This window comes from Rhinoderma darwinii, chromosome 13 (assembly GCF_050947455.1).
Source record: "Rhinoderma darwinii isolate aRhiDar2 chromosome 13, aRhiDar2.hap1, whole genome shotgun sequence".
NCBI classification, from domain to species: Eukaryota; Metazoa; Chordata; class Amphibia; order Anura; family Rhinodermatidae; genus Rhinoderma; species Rhinoderma darwinii.
Window position 1 is genome coordinate 56488850 of NC_134699.1, and position 18602 is coordinate 56507451.

General features: G+C 45.8%; 1 protein-coding gene across 4 annotated transcripts in view; it reads left to right on the plus strand.

The window, feature by feature from the left end:
• The window catches only part of RPTOR (regulatory associated protein of MTOR complex 1), a 220386-nt gene that overhangs the window by 83467 nt on the left and 118317 nt on the right, over window positions 1-18602 (plus strand). For all 4 annotated transcript variants that reach the window (XM_075846163.1, XM_075846165.1, XM_075846164.1 and 1 more), the window contains exon 3: window positions 4695-4777. In XM_075846163.1, coding sequence (XP_075702278.1) covers window positions 4695-4777 — 83 coding nt within the window. The remainder of the gene's footprint in view (window positions 1-4694; window positions 4778-18602) is intronic.

Sequence of the window (18602 nt, forward strand, 5' to 3'; positions counted from 1 at the left end):
GAATTTTTTACGCTGGCAGTCGGCCATAACCCAAAGTTTATGGTTTGATCGAACGATATAATAGAGATTTTGAGGCTTTTTTTCCCGGCCTTACATAAAGCTGGAAAAAGACATAAGTTCAACCTGTTCTTCTGCAATTTTGATCAAAAGGAAGGCAAAATCCCCCATGAAATAGAAGCCAATTATTTTTAAGGTAAAAAATTCCTTTCCAACCTAGATTATCACAATAAATCCCTGTATCACCTACCTATCTCTAATAATCTAGTGGCCATAACTTGTGATATTATTACACTCAAAGGCATCCAGACCTTTTTTAAACTCTTTTACTGACTAAAGCCCTATTACACGGGCCAATGATCGCTCAAACAAGCGTTCATGTGTTCCCGATCATTGGCCTGTATAATCAGGACAACGATCAGATGATGCTCGTTCATCAGCTGATCTGCTCTTTTGTGATGCCGACCACGATGATTTTTCATTCTGCACATTTCCCGATGTAATCGGGGAGATGCGCTGCCGACGTGATGAAAATTTATGGGATGAGCGGTCGGAGTAATGAGCGCACGTCCCTATACATATGCAATCATTGCTTTGTGTGATGGGAGCAAACGAGCGCCAATCAACAAGCTGTCTCGATCGGCGCTCATTTACACGGCCCTCGTTGGGCCATGTAATAAGACCCTTAACCATCACACCTTGCTCTTGTAGAAAATTCCATAGTGTTACTGCTCTAACAGTAAAGAATCCCCTTCTCTGTTGGTGTAGAATCAGTCTTTCCTCTAGACCTAGTGGATGCCCCTTTGTTATACTTAGCAGTGGGTATAAATAGATCATGAGAGAGATCTCTGTATTGACATTTGATATATTTATACATTGTTATTAGGTCACCCCTCAGGTCACCCCTCAGTAGTTTTCTAAACTAAATAACTGAATAACAATTCTGATCTTTCTGGACACTGCGGTCCATCCATTCCATTTATTAATATGGTCACCTGCCTTTGAAAATGCTCAAGCTCTACTATGTCTTTCTTGTGTACTGGTGCCACTATTTAAAGGGATATTCACATATACATATCGCAAAAACAAAAGGGGCGAAGGTCCCTTAAGCATTTCCTCTGCCCAGCACCGCTCCCAACCACTTTCAAATGAAATGTGTGTTTTTGCAATACCAGGCGTTGCCCCAGAATAGAGTCGTGCCACAATGATCATTCTAGGGATCGTGAGGGTCCTAGTGTTATCGTCCCCACCAATCAACTCTTGCGGAGTTGGGCTCTCTCCTTTGAAGTGTACATGGTCATAATTGTTTGTTGGGGTATTGGCCAGTAGGACATTTCAAATTGGAGTCGAGAAGGAGCTTGGCATACACTGGCACAGGCTGGTTCAAGGTGGCTGTATTGTTAAGGAGTTGGCACCTTTTGCGTTTTCCAATGGACCACAATAGAAGACCTTTATTAAAAATGGCAATGCGGTTCGGGGCTGTATAAGTACACCTACGTGTTTTGGGTCGTGGCTCAGCCTTTACACTCATTGCCATCTTTTTTTTTTTTTTTCTTATTCAAAATTTTTTTATTGAGTTTAAGAACACAAAATTACAAAACATATGGGAGAGAAGGCCTCCACCCATAACTAAAAGAACAAACAAGGTCAGTGGACCAAAGCAAAAACATACAGAAAAAAAAGGGAAAAATCAATAATGTGCATCACATCTTGACATGAAACAGAATTATCAGTGTACAACAGTAGCATGAATAATCATAAAGGCATAACATCAGGAGGTACAATGAGATCACTTAACTCAAACAGAGAAGGAGAGGCACATAGCCCTAGTCAGGGGGACAGAAAGTACAGAAAAAGGCCCCACGAGAGGGAAGGATAGGAGGGAGGGGAGAGGACAGGAGGGATCCTGGACTCCAGTTCCAGCGTATTATGAGTAAAAAATCAGCAGCGAGCAAGAGCCGTAGTATGTTTCACAGGGGCATAGGCCGACTCAGGCTACAACCGTGAGGTAGGAAGGCGAAGAAAGAAACACTATCCAAGGAGACCATGTAGACGTGTATTTTACCACAGCTGCCGGGGAGTGAGCCACCAAGTGTTCCATTCGCTGTATCAAGGCAACTTCCCGAAACCACTCATCTAATGTTGGGGGCATTGCCGTTTTCCACCTGCGCGGGATCACTGACTTTGCCGCCTGAAGCAGATGTCTAGTTAGGGAGCTTTTATAAATGTGTAATGGCATCGGGAACATGAATAAGAGAGCTGCCTCCGGAGAGTTGGGGACAGAGACTCCAGTAACCTCCAATATCAATTTAAGTACCGCATCCCAAAAACTCCTCAACAAGGGGCAACTCCACCAAACATGAGACATGGAACCTCCCACAGCACCACAGCGCCAACAATTATCAGGCACAGACGGATACCATTTATGAAGCGCAGCCGGGACCCGATACCATCTAGAGACAATTTTATAACTAGTTTCCTGGGCCCTAACGGCTATAGAGGCTTTTTGTGAGAGGGAGAAACACTGCTTCCATTGTGTATCAGTAAATGTAGTATGTAATTCTCTCTCCCAGGCCCCGCAGAAGGAGGGGAGTTGTTGGGAACGCAGCGAAAGGAGTAATTTATATATTGTGGATATGGTATGTGTAGGGGGCTGGGAGGAGACACATAGGCGCTCAAAGTCCGTCAACGACCTATGAAGATGTGCGCGTCGGTTTACCACTCCATAAAAATGTTTTAACTGGGCATACTCATATATATGGCGAGTGAGGGGCACGGCATCGGGGCAGATGGAGGTTAGAGGGAGAAGAGAGGAAGCGGAGAGGACCTGGGCAAAATACATGGGGTTGGTGGACTGCCTGCCTAGGAAGGAGCGACCAGCCTTACCAGCAGGAAAGGCTGGATTATCTGTGATAGGAGTTAAAGGACCCAGGGGGTCTACAAGCGTACTTCCAGGCCCTAAGGACCTCAACGCCATGAGAGTATGGTAAACAACAAAGGAGGCTTGAGTCGGTCTATTCCCGGGCAGGATCCACGGCAGGGATGATAGGGTACTGGGACATAGTTGTTGAGCTAAACGAACCCATAGTTTTGATTCACGGTTATGAAAGAAATCTAAAACCTGTGCGTGATTTGATGCCAAATAGTAGAGCCGACAATCCGGCAGACCAACCCCACCCGTACCCCTGGAACGAGTCAGAAGAGCCCGGCTCAGACGTGGGCGACCAGTCGGCCAAATGAAGGAGCCGAAGCATCGCTGAAGCCGCAACCAATAGGAAGATGGGATAGAGATGGGGATCGTCTGCAGGAGATAAAGCAAGCGGGGGAGGAGGGACATCTTAATAATATTGATACGGCCAAACCAGGAAAACTCAGTCTTATGCCAGGAATTAAGGTCAGTGCGAAACTTGGCCAGTAGGGGGATAAAATTATTTGTAAACAATTGTGTAAGGTCCCCACTTATACGGGCACCCAAATATGTAATACCTCTAGAGGGCCATGAAAAGGGGAAATTACTTTGGAGAAGCGACACTAATGGGCCCGGGAGAGAAACATTTAGCGCCTCAGACTTAGAGAAATTGATTTTGAAATTAGACCATGTTCCAAAACGAGACAGCTCGGACATCAGTGAAGGGAGAGAGACATGAGGGTCTGTGAGATAGACCAATAGGTCATCAGCGAATGCCGAGCACTTGTATTCCTTCCCTCCAATGTTAATACCCTTAATATCCGAGTTGTTCCGAATGGAGGCCATGAGATGTTCCATAACCAGGACATACAACAGGGGGGATAGGGGACAGCCCTGTCGTGTGCCATTGTAAATAGGGAAAGGTGCCGAAAGGGAGCCATTTATTTTTATTTGGGCCGAGGGTGTACGATACAATGCCATAATTTTTGCCAAGAAAGATGGTCCTATTCCCACATGTCGAAGGGTTTGGTAAAGGGCAGACCACGATATTCTGTCGAACGCCTTTTCAGCATCCAGGGACAGGATCATGAGCGGGATTCGGTTAGCCTGGGCGTGGTGAATGATATCAAAAGTTTTAAGGGTGTTGTCACGGGCCTCCCGACCAGGCACAAACCCCACCTGATCCGGGTGAATTAGATCTGGCAGGTATTTATTCAGTCTATTGGCGAGCAATTTGGCGTAAATTTTTAAGTCTACATTGAGCAGGGAGATGGGACGATAACTGGAGCAGAGTTGAGGGTCCTTACCCGGCTTAGGGATAACCGCGACATGAGCCAAGGTGGAGCTAGGAGGAAACAGGACCTCCGGGGAAATAGAGTTGAAAGCTGACAACAGAAGCGGTAGCAACCGGTCCGCCAACACCTTATAAAACTTGACAGTGTAGCCATCCGGGCCAGGACTCTTTCCCCCAGGAAGATCAGATATAACCATGAGGAGCTCCGCGGGAGTGAAGTCCGTCTCATTGCCATCTTTAATAAAACTGCTTTTATAATGCGGTTTGGGTTCTCCTGGACCTGCCCATTATTAATGCACTCAAAAGAAAACGTTTTGAAGGCCTGGATACGTTGGTAATCTTTCTTAAAAAGAATCGTCTTTCACCCATTAGATACATGTCCGTCCATTAGCGGTTTTCCGATTAGTCTTACGTACAGGATAAGATGTATTTTGTGTTGGTCCTTGAGGTGTTTGTGAAATGAGAACTTTCATTTTTTCTGTTTTTTTTCTACAGATCCTCTAGCAATGGGTCCCCAAAAAGCTTTGGAAACCATCGGGGCCAACCTGCAGAAGCAATATGAAAACTGGCAGCCACGGGTACGTTTAATAGAACCACAAAATATCCTCGTCCTCCATGAATAAACGCAGCGGTGGTAACTCTGGCTGATTTATTTTTGCACCACTCATGCAGGCGTTGCTTTGGTAAAAATGGGAGCCAAAGTGCCATTCGGCTATGGTGCCACCTGGTAAAATGGAGGAATCTCTGATTATAAAGCAAGCGTTTATTACTCTTGCATTCGTATGCCATTATGTAAAATGATGCACAAAGTTACCTCTCACCAGTATTTGGTATGGAAAGAGTTCATGGATTCCCACTTTAAAGGACAACTGATATTGTATTATGCCTAGTACAGGGGGTGCTGCATGAACACAGGGAAGAAAGATGCCCCTTAGACCCTGCACTAGACATTATAGTGTATCCGTACTGCCCGGAGTGTTCCTTTTAATGTTTCTTTTTTGGTTATATATTGGGGACAAACATGTAGAAGTATTTCCTGATGATAAATTTGTATTATTGGGCTCGTTTTTTTTTTAAGGACATGGGGTGCTTCTGATAATATATACTGAAGTTCCTCTGTCAGCCTGCAGGGTGGACTTTTACAACACCCTGCAGTATACAGGCTGCCATAAATTGCATGCTACATTCTCCCACCAGAAGGGGGAATTTTGACTTGGTCTTAGCCTATTCCATTGCCATACCAGACGCTAATGATAAAACCGCAAGACTTGGGGCAGCAGGTGTCTATACGAGCGGGAGGCTCATCTGTCAGAGGTGGAATTCAATGCATCTTTTTTGCCAGACGTAATGAGATTGAAGAACACTTATGAGGTGTGAAGTTTTTGAAAAGGATGAATCAGTCATTCGGACAGTACATCACAAAACTGTGTCTGGCAGCAGCTCGCCCCTGTCCTGCGTGATGAAGGTACTTTTCAAGGCAATTACTGGCCGCTGCCAAGTGCTGTATGGCTGGCTTAGCAGGGCGGTGTTCTCGAATTCATCAAGTGCTGCTGATGCTGTCAGCATTGTGTGCACTCGATCTCTTTTCATACAAAACCTGTATTGTTTGAGGTTGGGAGAGATGCTACTCAAAAAGAATATTCTTGAACACGCCGTTTGGATAATGGAAGTTGCTCTATATATGTAGTATGTGCTCTTATTGTGCTGCTTTGGGGTCTTGTTGCAGTGATTTTAGCCGTAGAAATATACGTCATAAAGTCCATGCAAAAACCTGGACCTGATGTAAAAAGGGAAGGAGTCGCTAAAAGCTGCATGTCCGCCTCATACTAATTGGGTCAATATGGTCCAAAACTATTTCTCTTAAATATCTTCTCAGTATTCAGGGTCCGTTTTATCTGATACAGAGCTCCAAATCCTCTACTTAGACATAGAGTATGATGGCCGCCTGCAGCCACCACTAGAGGGAGCCGAGAATGCAATTGCATACTGTATTATTGAATTCAGTGTTTGCAGTTAGCTCCTTTGCTCCCTCTAGTGGTAGCGGTCAGGCAGCCAGCATGTTAGGAGTTCTCTAATCTAGGAAATTTATAGCATATCCTCAGGTAGGGCAGGGGTTAGGGGGGCCTGGTCTAGAGATCGGCCCAGAGGTGGAAACCGCATCTATCAGATATTTAGGACTTATCCTATGTATATGCCATAAATGTTCGAGATGGGAATGCCCCTTTCATTTTTATATGTATGTCTCATAGTGCTGAGCTGCAATACCAGAAACAACCTATATACAAGAGTGGCGCTCTGGTAATAAAAGCTCTAATGGGGCTTCGTAAAATGTAAAACATCCACGTTGGTTTTTGCAACCATTAATTCTGCAGATCTCATCACCTACAGAAAACGACTCCCTTTTAAGTGGGAAAAATCTTGTCAGCATCGTATCGGATCAGTAGATAAATCCTCTTTTATTATGAATTGCCAAGCGTGGTCTCTGCAGGTGCCCAGCATGCCTGTGACCTCTCATTAAGAATAGACTAAGGAGTCATTCTGCCCGCCTCTACGTGTACGAGTCATTCTCTACCCCGGGTCAGTTTTCACACAATATTTAATTGCTCCTTGAGACTCTTTTGATCAGCAGCAGAAATCTCAGCGAGGCTGAGAAACCCGCCCAGGGCAAGGAGTGGGTTAAGCAGAGAGTCCAGTTCTGCTGCGCTTCTTCTCACTCAGGAAGGGGCATCATTACCAACCAAGGCACGTATGTGTTTATTGCACTCCACCGTGCGCTCAAGTTTCTTCTTTTTTTTTTCCCTGCAGCAATAAACTGAAGTTGATGTGCCATCCGCAATAAAACAATGCAAGCCGTACGGAGATTTCCCAGATTGCTTTCATGTAAATTCTTTAAACAAGGCAATTGGGCACCTTACTGTTGTGGAGACTCCTGAAATGTATGGCACAGGGGTTGGTAATGTTTGGCTGTGGAAGGAACGGGTCCCGGTTATTGAAGTCTGCAGTGCAATCCTTCTGCTATAGAACAGCCTTTATGCCTAGAGTGTATTGTGAGATGTTGCTTAGCAATGCATAGAGAGGGACACCGCCATTCACTAGTAATTCCGCAAGCCCTTTGAACCCTGAGGAAAGGCCTCTCTAACACCTACGGGAAAGTCACATATGTTTGCGGACACTTGGAACATGCAATACATAACATTCCATATCATCTTCTTGCTCTTTTGTCCTATTGCACTGTAGGAGCCGCTCTTTGCATGGAGGTGTCGTGAGATTTAAAGGGACACAAGATATTTAATTGCAAATTTGGTGTAAGCTACCTAATAAAGTGAGGGGAAGGGGTTAATGTCTCGGTATTGAAAATAGTCCACACAGGTTGACCATACACATTTCATTGGATCTACACCTAGACTTCTGTCATGTTACATATTGATATGAACTATTGAAATACAGCTGCAGTCCACATGAATACATTGGGTTGCATACAATCTTGTGGACTGTAGTTGTCATTCAAAAGTTAAAATCAATGTCACACTACAAAAAGTCTAGGTGTAGCCCTAAATCTATGCAGCGGCAGACCTTTTAAGGGGTTGTCTCATGAAGACAACCCCTGCTCGGGACCTCCCCCCTAAGAGCTGGAACGGCAAGTCACTCTGTAAAATAAGCCCACGCTCTGGAGGAAGAAAAGTTGGAGTAATATGCGACACCTTTATAAAGAGGCGAATGCGATCTTTCGGACGGACATGCGTCATCCATTTTCCCCCTTCCCATTGGCCATAAAATAAAAAAAGTATACTCGCCACACCGCACTTCTTCTCCCCTCCCTCAGCATGACACGCAGCTCGTACAATGTCCTGACACAGAAAAGCACCTTCGACAGTATGTTGTATGAGCCCCGACATGCTGATGAGGCCTAAACGGACCCGGTGGGGAGAGGAGGAGTGTTGAAGTTATTGTCCAATAATTGGGCAAGGTATGGGTGGGGCCCTCTGCCTTGTTAAGCCCCACAGTGTGACCTTTGCGCCAACTAGGAGCTGCTGTAGATTTTCACTGTAATTTATACCAGTTTTCTAGTGTAAATGATACATTTGTCGGGCTGATGTGGCCCTGCCCTTTCTGTGAAGCCACACCCACATTCCCATAAAAAGCTGCAAAAGTTGGCCCTTCAGCGACTTTTCCACGCCAAACAACTGGCGTAGAAAGGTTGATCCCCCCCCCCCCACTATTTTAGTTGTGCCTGAAAAAACGGCTCCATTACGCCTACAAACATCTGCCCATTACTTGCAATGGGTTTCACAATGTTCTGTTCCCACGAGGTGTAATTTTACACGTCGCTGTTAAAATACAGCGCGTAAAAAGAAGCCCGCGAAAAAGAAGTGCATGTCACTTCTTGGGACGTTTTTGGAGCTGTTTTTCATTGACTCCATTAAAAAACGGCTCCAATAACGTCCCGTAAAATACGCCGCGAAAAACGCGAGTTGCTACAAAAACGTCTGAAAATCAGGAGCTGTTTTCGCCTGAAAACAGCTCCGTATTTTCATAAGTTTTTGGTCACTGCGTGTGAACATACCCTAATAATGACCAGAATCTGAGATCTGTAGAGCTATTGGGCAAGGTGCTCACACTTTTACATTCTTAGCCCCTGTGTTGACAGAACGGGTTCAGCTGAACTTCAGCACACGACCAACATAATAGTGACTTTTAAGAGTCAAGAGGTCTGATATGGACCATACAGGCACCGGGTCAGCTGAAGCAACTTGTCAGTATGAACCCCTACCGAACAGCAGCATAGATCTCATCTTCCTGGACCACTGTGAGTATGATCTCTATAATGGAGGGTTATGTATTCGTGATGAAACTCTAATCCATAGGCCAAGTATCAGGCTGACAAAGCGAGGCACCGGGACATGTGACGAGGCTCTGAGCCCCCCGTTGTCTCATGAGTTGCGGGTTTGTTTTACTGCTCGCTGTGAAGTAATGACAGAGCAGTCAGTATGCTGCGTGCTGGGATATCATTCTGCAGGTACAGTGCGATGCAGAAGGTGGAGGAGGGTCTGTCATGGTGGATTTTATAAGTAGGGCTGGAGTAATAAGGCTTTGTATTGATTTTACAGTTTTTAGTTTTCAGTATATATTTTCCCATTTATCTCCGCTTCAATTTCCTATCCGTCTAAGGCTTTCCCTGGCCCTACAGATATATTTCATCTTGGCGTGTAGCTTAATAAAGTTGTGATACTACTGGGAAAGAAGAAAATAAAATGGTGTAAGATATGGGAAAGTAAGTCCTCTCACTTCTCCTTCACTTTTTCTCTTCCTTGTCTACCTAGCTCTACCCCTTGTATCTCAGCTCAAACTACCCCTCTGCCCAGCCTACGCCTGTTGCCCCTCTGCCCAGCCTATGCCTGTTGCCCCTCTGCCCAGCCTACGCCTATTGCCCCTCTGCCCAGCCTACGCCTATTGCCCCTCTGCCCAGCCTACGCCTATAGCCCCTCTGCCCAGCCTACAACATTTCCTCTCTGTACAGCCCTCACCTTTGCCTAGCCTACGCCTTTGTCCCCCCCCCCCCGTCCAACCTGCACCTTTACCCTTTCTGACCGACCTGCACCTCTTGTCCCCTCTGCCCAGCCTATCCGTTGCCCGCCCCGCCCAGCCTATCCTTTGCCTGCCCCGCCCAGCCGACCTATCCAACTTTACCTCTACCCAGTATAAGGCCATTGGGGAGATTTACAAAAACTGGGGCAAAGGATTAGTGGAGTAGTTGCCCATCGCAACCACTCCGGTTTCTGCTTTAATTTTGCAGGGAACCTCTGCAAAATGAAAGGTGGCATCTGATTGGTGGCAACAACTCCACCTTTTTCCTTTGCACCAGTTTAGATAAATCTGCTTCATAGTGTCGGCAGCGCTTAGTCGATCTTCTTGGATGCTTATATCTTAGTTCATTTCTTTTTTTTCTTTTAATTTTTCCTAACGTTTTTTAAGTTGATTGTTTATTTGTGACTGAATTTATTTTTTTTTCTTTTCTTTTCATTTATAAAGACTTCATTAGGATCCTGAACGTTTTAATGTGCGCTCAGCCCCGGGATATTCTCAGCTTTTTACTATAACGTGATTTACCATTTGTGCCCTCTGTGCGGCTCCCTCTCTGCTTCCACGAGTGTTTTTCTTGTAGATACAGCTGCTTGTACACTGGATGACATACTGTAAATGAGCATTTGTAGCCGGCGGCTACCAAGACCTGGTCGCCTCTGTCATCCCATAACTCAGACCTTGGTGCTCGCTCTTCGCGGCGTAGCATATGCTGATTAAATTTGCATGAACTGACTCCGTTGCAATCTTCTCCTTTTATTTATTTATTTGGTCGCTTATTTCATTCCCTGACCTTTTCCAGAAGGTTTACTTATGCGGCTGCCAGCACATTATAGCGAATGAGATGGATTGCAGGTTTTCTGAGAACGGGTAGTCTCTGGGAAAGTCCAACAGATGGGAGTTGTGGCTGAACAGAGTTACGGCATGGAGCGTTATGTTTTCTGAGCCTCGGAGGCATTGCTGTCCATCAGGCTGTGATCATCGAGGAAAGCGTAGGACCTGTTCTTCGAATTATTCTTCCCGGACATGTTTCTGTCACTTGGACTACAGAAAACACATGATGAATGGGGGTTGTGAGTACTTACCTAGGGTAGGGTAAGTCCTGGTATTACCATGGAAGCAATATCTTAAAAATAAGACCGGGCTGGACAGTGTAGGACTGGGAAACCTTGGATCCACCAGAGGAAATGAACCTCGTAGGATGTCCACACAGACCATATAATCCCGAAGAACGAATAGGACAATTAGAATTAAGCCAATAAGGAACATTGAAATCCACCAGTAGACAACCTCATCTGAAGTTGACTGTGGTTTCCTTCATTGTGTCTGGGCCTTGTTATAGTCATCCTGCCAGGGGAGCCTCTCTGACCCTGGGGCTGAACAAATGGGTGGGAGGCTCGTGCAAATTGGGCACTGGAGTCTTAACTTCATGAATAACTTTATATTGTTCATAAAAGGTCAAATTGGCTCCTTGATGTTGCAATTGGTTCCTGAATTCTAATGTATTTTGTGACATTAAAGTAGTTTTCCAGTTTAGAATCTCCATTTCATTCACCCTTTTCGGGAATTCTGAGTTAAGAAAGGGGGTCCTCTGTTCAGGATCCTCATCTTTTGGCCAGCAAGGAAAGCAGTAACAAAGAGCGTCTGTCTCTCTGAAGGACCTGTCCTGTGTTGTTTTACACAGTCACCCCATTGATATGATTGGACACTGTGTAATGCTTATTTTCACCTGTGGTGGTGCTGCAGGGAAATTGAACACTTACTGCCAGGTTTCCCCACAGATTATCGCTGGAGACCAAGCAGGTGAGCACTTTGTGATCAGCTCATTGTCAAGGGACTCTTCTAACAAGTAGAGAGTGTCCAAATCAGAGTGAACCCCTTTAAAGTGATATTACCATTAGAAATTGACACGATCACATTTATGTAATTTCTTATCGAATGTTACTTGGGTTTTGGACTGGTATTGCTTTATCACCAGGGTTTTCTCCAACTTTTTATTTTCTGTATGTAATGCAGACCTTACACAGACGTACCTTGCTTTCCAAAACTGAGGATTAATTGATGGGGTAACTGCCCAGTGGGCTTACCAGCCAAATTGTTGAAACCTCTATGCAGCTGGGTAAACTAATTTGTCAAGGGTCGACCAGTTTTTGCTGTGGCAGCCTCAAATACGGGCAGCAGGGCTTATAGACGTTATGACATTTTTTTTTGTCTTAGAAATTGGGACGCTTCTGTAAATGGGCCGTGTCATTGCAGCTGAGCCCTATTCAAGTGATATGTTTCAATGGAAAACTGGAGAAATTACCCACAACATTCAGGTTGCGTCTCCCTCTTTTTCCTAATTTGATTTGATACAATCTCCACGATTGTCCTTGTTAGAAGACTGAACTGCCAGAGCACAGGACTGGAAGTGCTGTCATAGGGACATTGAAGCTAAAGAGCTGCGGATCTATGTGGTTCTGAATGTCAAGTCCAGACTTCTCTTCACGAATAACGTGGCTGTTATTGCAGAAGAAAGATGTTAAACAACCGGTATAATTATTTTATCAAGAACCCTGTGGTGTAGACGTGAGGTTTAGACCATAGCAGTTGACAGTGCCGTCATCGCTTCGTCCAATTAGGTCACTGACACACGGGGGCTTTGTTTACCGGCTTTTAAAGCTTAAGTGTTTGCTCTTTTACAAGACACTTTACAAGTACACGAAAAAGAACTTAAGACACTCGCCTTCTATCCATTCAAAGAAATGTTTATTACATAAAATACATAAAACCGCTGCCCTATGAGTTGGAAAGCTGAATGTGTGTGTGTGTGTGTGTGTGTGTGTGTGTGTGTGTATATATATATTATATATATATATATATATATATATATATATATATGTACATATATGTATATAGCCAAAAGTATGTGTACACCCCTCCTAATTATTGAGTTCAAGTGTTTCAGCAACATCCATTGCTAAAACATACGTAAAATAAAGCACACAGCCATGTCCTCTCCATAGACAAACATTGCTAGTAGTATGGGGTCGTACTGAAAAGATTACCTAGTGTAATTGCTGCCGCCGCAAGTAGGACCACAATCTAGTGAAAAACGCCGCCGTCGGTCAGTCCACGGTCTGGTGTAAACGCTGCCCCCGGTCAGTCCGCGGTCTTGTGTAAACGCTGCCCCCGGTCGGTCCGCAGTCTCGTGTAAACGCTGCCCCCGGTCGGTCCGCAGTCTCGTGTAAACGCTGCCCCCGGTCGGTCCGCAGTCTCGTGTAAACGCTGCCCCCGGTCGGTCCGCAGTCTCGTGTAAATGCTGCCCCCGGTCGGTCCGCAGTCTCGTGTAAACGCTACCCCCGGTCGGTCCGTAATCTCGTGTAAACGCTGCCCCCGGTCGGTCCGTAGTCTCGTGTAAACGCTGCCCCCGGTCGGTCCGCAGTCGCGTGTAAACGCTACCCCCGGTCGGTGTGTAGTCTCGTGTAAACGCTACCCCCGGTCGGTCCGTAGTCTCGTGTAAACGCTGCCCCCGGTCGGTCCGCAGTCTCGTGTAAACGCTGCCCCCGGTCGGTCCGCAGTCTCGTGTAAACGCTGCCCCCGGTCGGTCCGCAGTCTCGTTTAAATTGACGACTAAAAAATATCAATTGATTTTGAGACGAAAGAGGCCTAAGCGCCAAGTTGCTTCCCCCTATTTTTCAGCTGCATGCCAATCCAGCTTTGGGTGGAACATCTCAGTCATGTGAGATAGACCTGTTGCTATTTTGGGGCTTTTCTGGGTCAGACATCTCCTCCTGCCCTACTAATCTGATTTTTATAGATGTCCATTATGTGGAGGGCGCCTTTGAGACAGGTGTTGCGATACGAGTCAGTTCGGTTATCAGTATGTGTTGGATCTCCTTGTGATTGTGCCACTCTCTTTTGTGTCTGCTGTCTTGCTCCAGTCGCTCTCTTGCGTCCTATAAAGAATCAACGGTTTTATTTGTTTGTTTAGATCTCGGGTGCATTCTGTTCTTGCATCGTCAGCACCCACATTCTGCGCGCTCCTGCACTGCCCTAATCTGCAGACAATACAGCGGTAACGTGGCACCAAGGAATCCGTATTGAGTCTGTTATGTTTATTGCACCAATTACAACTCTCATTTTACATGAATGTAGTAAAACTAAGCAATGCCAAGCAAGAGGACTGTGCCAAGATTGTTTCTGAACGCACTTGTGATTGCTGCCTGGCACGGCTAAGAGAGAGATTCGCTGATTAGTTGGAAAGGAGAACAGACGGTGTCTATGCCAGGGCAGGAAAGGGCCGTGCTTTATCTCTACGAGATTTGCCTAATTCATAAGTGATATGAAGATTTCTGAAAGGGCGATGATAAGGCGCCAGAGATTTCACTGCTCAATTTGTTTTTATTCTGCTCGTTTCTGCCACCTGCCATTTGGCGCAAAGAAATATGGCAGAAAAGAGAAGCTTGGCTCATGGGCCTATTAATTGATGCTTTTGCTTGATTTTAAAAGGGTTGTACAGCATTAGAAAAACAGGACTTTCTTCCAACAACTGTTCTGCACCTGTCCACAGGTTTGTATCTGGTATTTCAACTCTGCTCCATTGAAGTGAAACAGGATGAGCTGCAAAACCGCATACAACCTGTGGACAGGTGTGGCGCTGTTTTTGGAAGAAAGCAGCCATGTTTTTCTGACCCTGTACAACCCCTTGTTAAGGCCTTGTTCACACCTAACGTAAGATGTAGATGTTTTGAAAATCCCATTCATGCCTTTTTACCGTTGAAAAATATCAACCCTCTTATAGTTCTAGGCAGGGGCGTACATAGAGATTTTTCTTTCTATGACAATTGTATCTATTATTTTTTTTCCTCCCTTGTTTGGTAACATTGCAGTGCCTACAGCCATCCCAAAGCACAGGCAATCAGACAAAACTTAACCGAGCCATCGTTCTCCAGAAGCCCCATAGCAGCCAATTGGTATTACAAATATTTCCTAGAACTATCCTTAAAATGACACAACCTCATGTACTAATCTGAAATAAAAAAATTAGTACTTTTGCAAATAGTCTTATGTCTCCATGGTAACAGACTACAAACAAACCCTGTATAGTCTGATCCTACAGTCACTCTTTTCATCTGTCCCCTACTTCCTGCTGAATGTATGTAGGGGACAGCGCCTATTGTCCCTGCATGATATAGATATATATATGTGTGTGTGTGTGTGTGTGTGTGTATGTATGTATGTATGTATGTATGTATGTGTGTATATGTGTATATATATATATATATATATATATATATATATATATATACTTCATGCCGCCTGGAAAATCCATTTCAGAAATCGTAGTCACCTGACTGGGTGCGCTTCTGAAGCGGTTCCAGCATGGTGGCATAGATTGCTTTTAAAAGGTAATTTTCTTAAACAACAATAAGATGCATATCCAGGGGTTTGTCACATCGTTCTCTTCCTTCGCTGCGACCGCTCTGCACAAGCGTACATGCTTTCTGTGACTTTTTTTTTTCTCTGCGTCCCTTTTTTTAATTAAGTAGTGAAGTGTTCACAGTACATCAAAGTAAGTGCGGATGTGACAGCGCATGGAGAGGGGCATGGAGAGGGGCATGAAAGCTTGCTGAACACTAAACCTAATTACTGGGTAACCCGTTAACCATCACTCCTGCTTTTTCAGCTCCCGCTGTACTCTGCCTCTGACAGGCGGTGCTATTGATTTGCTGCCCTCATGCTCGTGGCTAGCGGGGCTCACAAGAGAAAACACTGTATGGTAAATGGTGGTCACCTGATGTAAGGAGACCTTATAGGACTGGCACCAGGTTAGCCATGTTCATGTGAATGTAGCCTAAAAAGTGCCCTTCACTGCTGTGTTCCTGCCCCATGTGCAATCTGCTAAGTTTAAGTTGTCTCCACATTCGTCAACCTTAACCCCCCCACAAGGACGTATGGACTTTCCCAGTCTGATTCCCAAGCAACAGTCCCTAGAATAGTCCCCGATTTGTGTTGGGTGTACTGTAGCAGAGTCAGGGACAAAGCCACGGTTAGTCAATGGATTAGCAGTTCGTAGGAAGCCAAAGGATGAGACGGAACCAAGGTCAGGAGTCGATACCAGGAGGAGAACCACAGGAGCCAATCAACAAATCCAAAAGTCCAGACCGGGTCAGGAAGTGTCAAGTAGCAATAGGTGCCATAGCCAGACAAAGGATGTTCTTTGATATCCAGGCAAGGTAAGCATGATATAGGCCGACAGGCCTGACATCAGTGGCCGCCGGTAGTCATGGCAGCTCGACGTGGCCGGCGGATAGGAGAAGCAAGCCGCAGCATTACTGGAGCAATGGACTCAGTTTGCCAGGACTTGTCGCTGGAGCCGAGAGGCGAGTTACAGCCCCCATATAGATGAGACCAAATGATCTCTACATTTATATTACCAGCTGTTCTGACATCATAGAGAAGTATAGCAGCATGGTGCCAGCATAGTGCAACATTCCCATATTCACTGTACCCTACAGTAGCTTTATAATTATGTATCCCCATATTATGGTACCAGTCACCCTGTATCCACCCTGTGGTGTATGATACAGGGATGAACAAGGTAACTGAGGGGAAGGAAGCCCTTTCTGCCAAAATCTGACTATTAGGTTATTTTGATGGCGGTACTGTACTGGTGTGGCCTTACTATTGGTGTTGTGACTTTCCCTCTATGGAAGATGCAGCTCTATTGCCAGCAGGGATGTACTGGGCAAAATAAATCTAGTGATTAGTGTGTAATTGTGAGTTGCAAGTGTACAGCATCCTATGTGTGTGTGGCACTTGTGTGGCATGTATCCTATGTGTGTGGTGTGTGTGTGTGTGTGTGTGTGGCACTTGTATGGCATGTATCCTGTGTGTGTGTGTGTGTGTGTGTGCGTGCGTGCGTGCGTGCGCCGCACTTGTATGGCATGTATCGTGTGTGTGTGTGTGTGTGGCACTTGTATGGCATGTATCCTGTGTGTGTGTGTGTGTGTGTGTTGCACTTGTATGGCATGTATCCTGTGGCTGTGTGTGTGGCACTTGTATGGCATGTATCCTGTGTGTGTGTGGCACTTGTATGGCATGTATCCTGTGTGTGTGGCACTTGTACTGTGTGTGTGTGTGTGTGTGTGTGTGTGTGTGGCACTTGTATGGCATGTATCCTATGTGTGTGTGTGTGGCACTTGTATGGCGTGTATCCTGTGTGTGTGTGTGTGTGGCGCTTGTATGGCGTGTATCCTGTGTGTGTGTGGCACTTGCATGGCGTGTATCCTGTGTGTGTGTGGCGCTTGTATGGCGTGTATCCTGTGTGTGTGTGTGTGTGTGTGTGTGGCACTTGTATTGCATGTATCCTATGTGTGTGTGTGTGGCACTTGTATGGCGTGTATCCTGTGTGTGTGTGTGTGTGTGTGTGTGTGGCACTTGTATGGCGTGTATCCTGTGTGTGTGGCACTTGTATGGCGTGTATCCTGTATGTGGCCTGTGTGTGTGTGTGTGTGTGTGTGTGGCACTTGTATGGCATGTATCCTGTGTGTGAGAGAGTCGAGTGTACAACATGTCTTTTCTGAGAGTGGTGTGTGTGTGTGTGTGTGTCACTTGTATGGCATGTTTCGTGTGTGTGTGTGGCACTTGTATGGCGTGTATCCTGTGTGTGTGTGTGTGTGGCGCTTGTATGGCGTGTATCCTGTGTGTGTGTGGCACTTGCATGGCGTGTATCCTGTGTGTGTGTGGCGCTTGTATGGCGTGTATCCTGTGTGTGTGTGTGTGTGTGTGTGGCACTTGTATTGCATGTATCCTATGTGTGTGTGTGTGTGTGGCACTTGTATGGCGTGTATCCTGTGTGTGTGTGTGTGTGTGTGTGTGGCACTTGTATGGCGTGTATCCTGTGTGTGTGGCACTTGTATGGCGTGTATCCTGTATGTGGCCTGTGTGTGTGTGTGTGTGTGTGTGTCACTTGTATGGCATGTATCCTGTGTGTGTGTGTGTGTGTGTGTGGCACTTCTATTGCATGTATCCTATGTGTGTGTGGCACTTGTGCGTGTGGGTGTGGCACTTGTATGGCGTGTATCCTGTGTGTGTGGCACTTGTATGGTGTGTATCCTGTGTGTGTGGCACTTGTATGGCGTGTATCCAGTGTGTGTGGCACTTGTATGGCGTGTATCCAGTGTGTGTGGCACTTGTATGGCGTGTATCCTGTGTGTGTGGCACATGTATGGCATGTATCCTGTGTGTGTGGCACTTGTATGGCATGTGTGTGGCGCGCACTTGTTTGGCATGTAGCCTATGTGTGTGTGTCACTTGTATGGCGTGTGTGTGTGTGTGTGTGTGTGGCACTTGTATGGTGTGTATCCTATGTGTATGTGTGGCACTTGTATGGCGTGTATCCTATGTGTGTGTGTGGCACTTGTATGGCGTGTATCCTGTGTGTGGCACTTGTATTGCATGTATCCTGTGTGTGTGTGTGTGTGTGGCACTTGTATGGCGTGTGTGTATGTGGCACTTGTGTGTGTGTGTGTGTGTGTGCCACTTGTATGGCATGTATCCTATGTGTGTGTGTGTGTGTGTGTGGCACTTGTATGGCGTGTATCCTGAGTGAGTGTGTGTGTGTGGCACTTGTATGGCGTGTATCCTGTGTGTGTGTGTGTGTGGGGGGCACTTGTATGGCGTGTATCCTGTGTGTGTGTGTGTGTGTGTGTGTGTGGCACTTGTATGGCATGCGTGTGTGGCACGTGTGTGTGTGTGTGGCTCTTGTATGGCATGTATCGTGTGTGTGTGTGGCACTTGTATGGTGTGTATCCTGTGTGTGTGTGTGGCATTTGTATG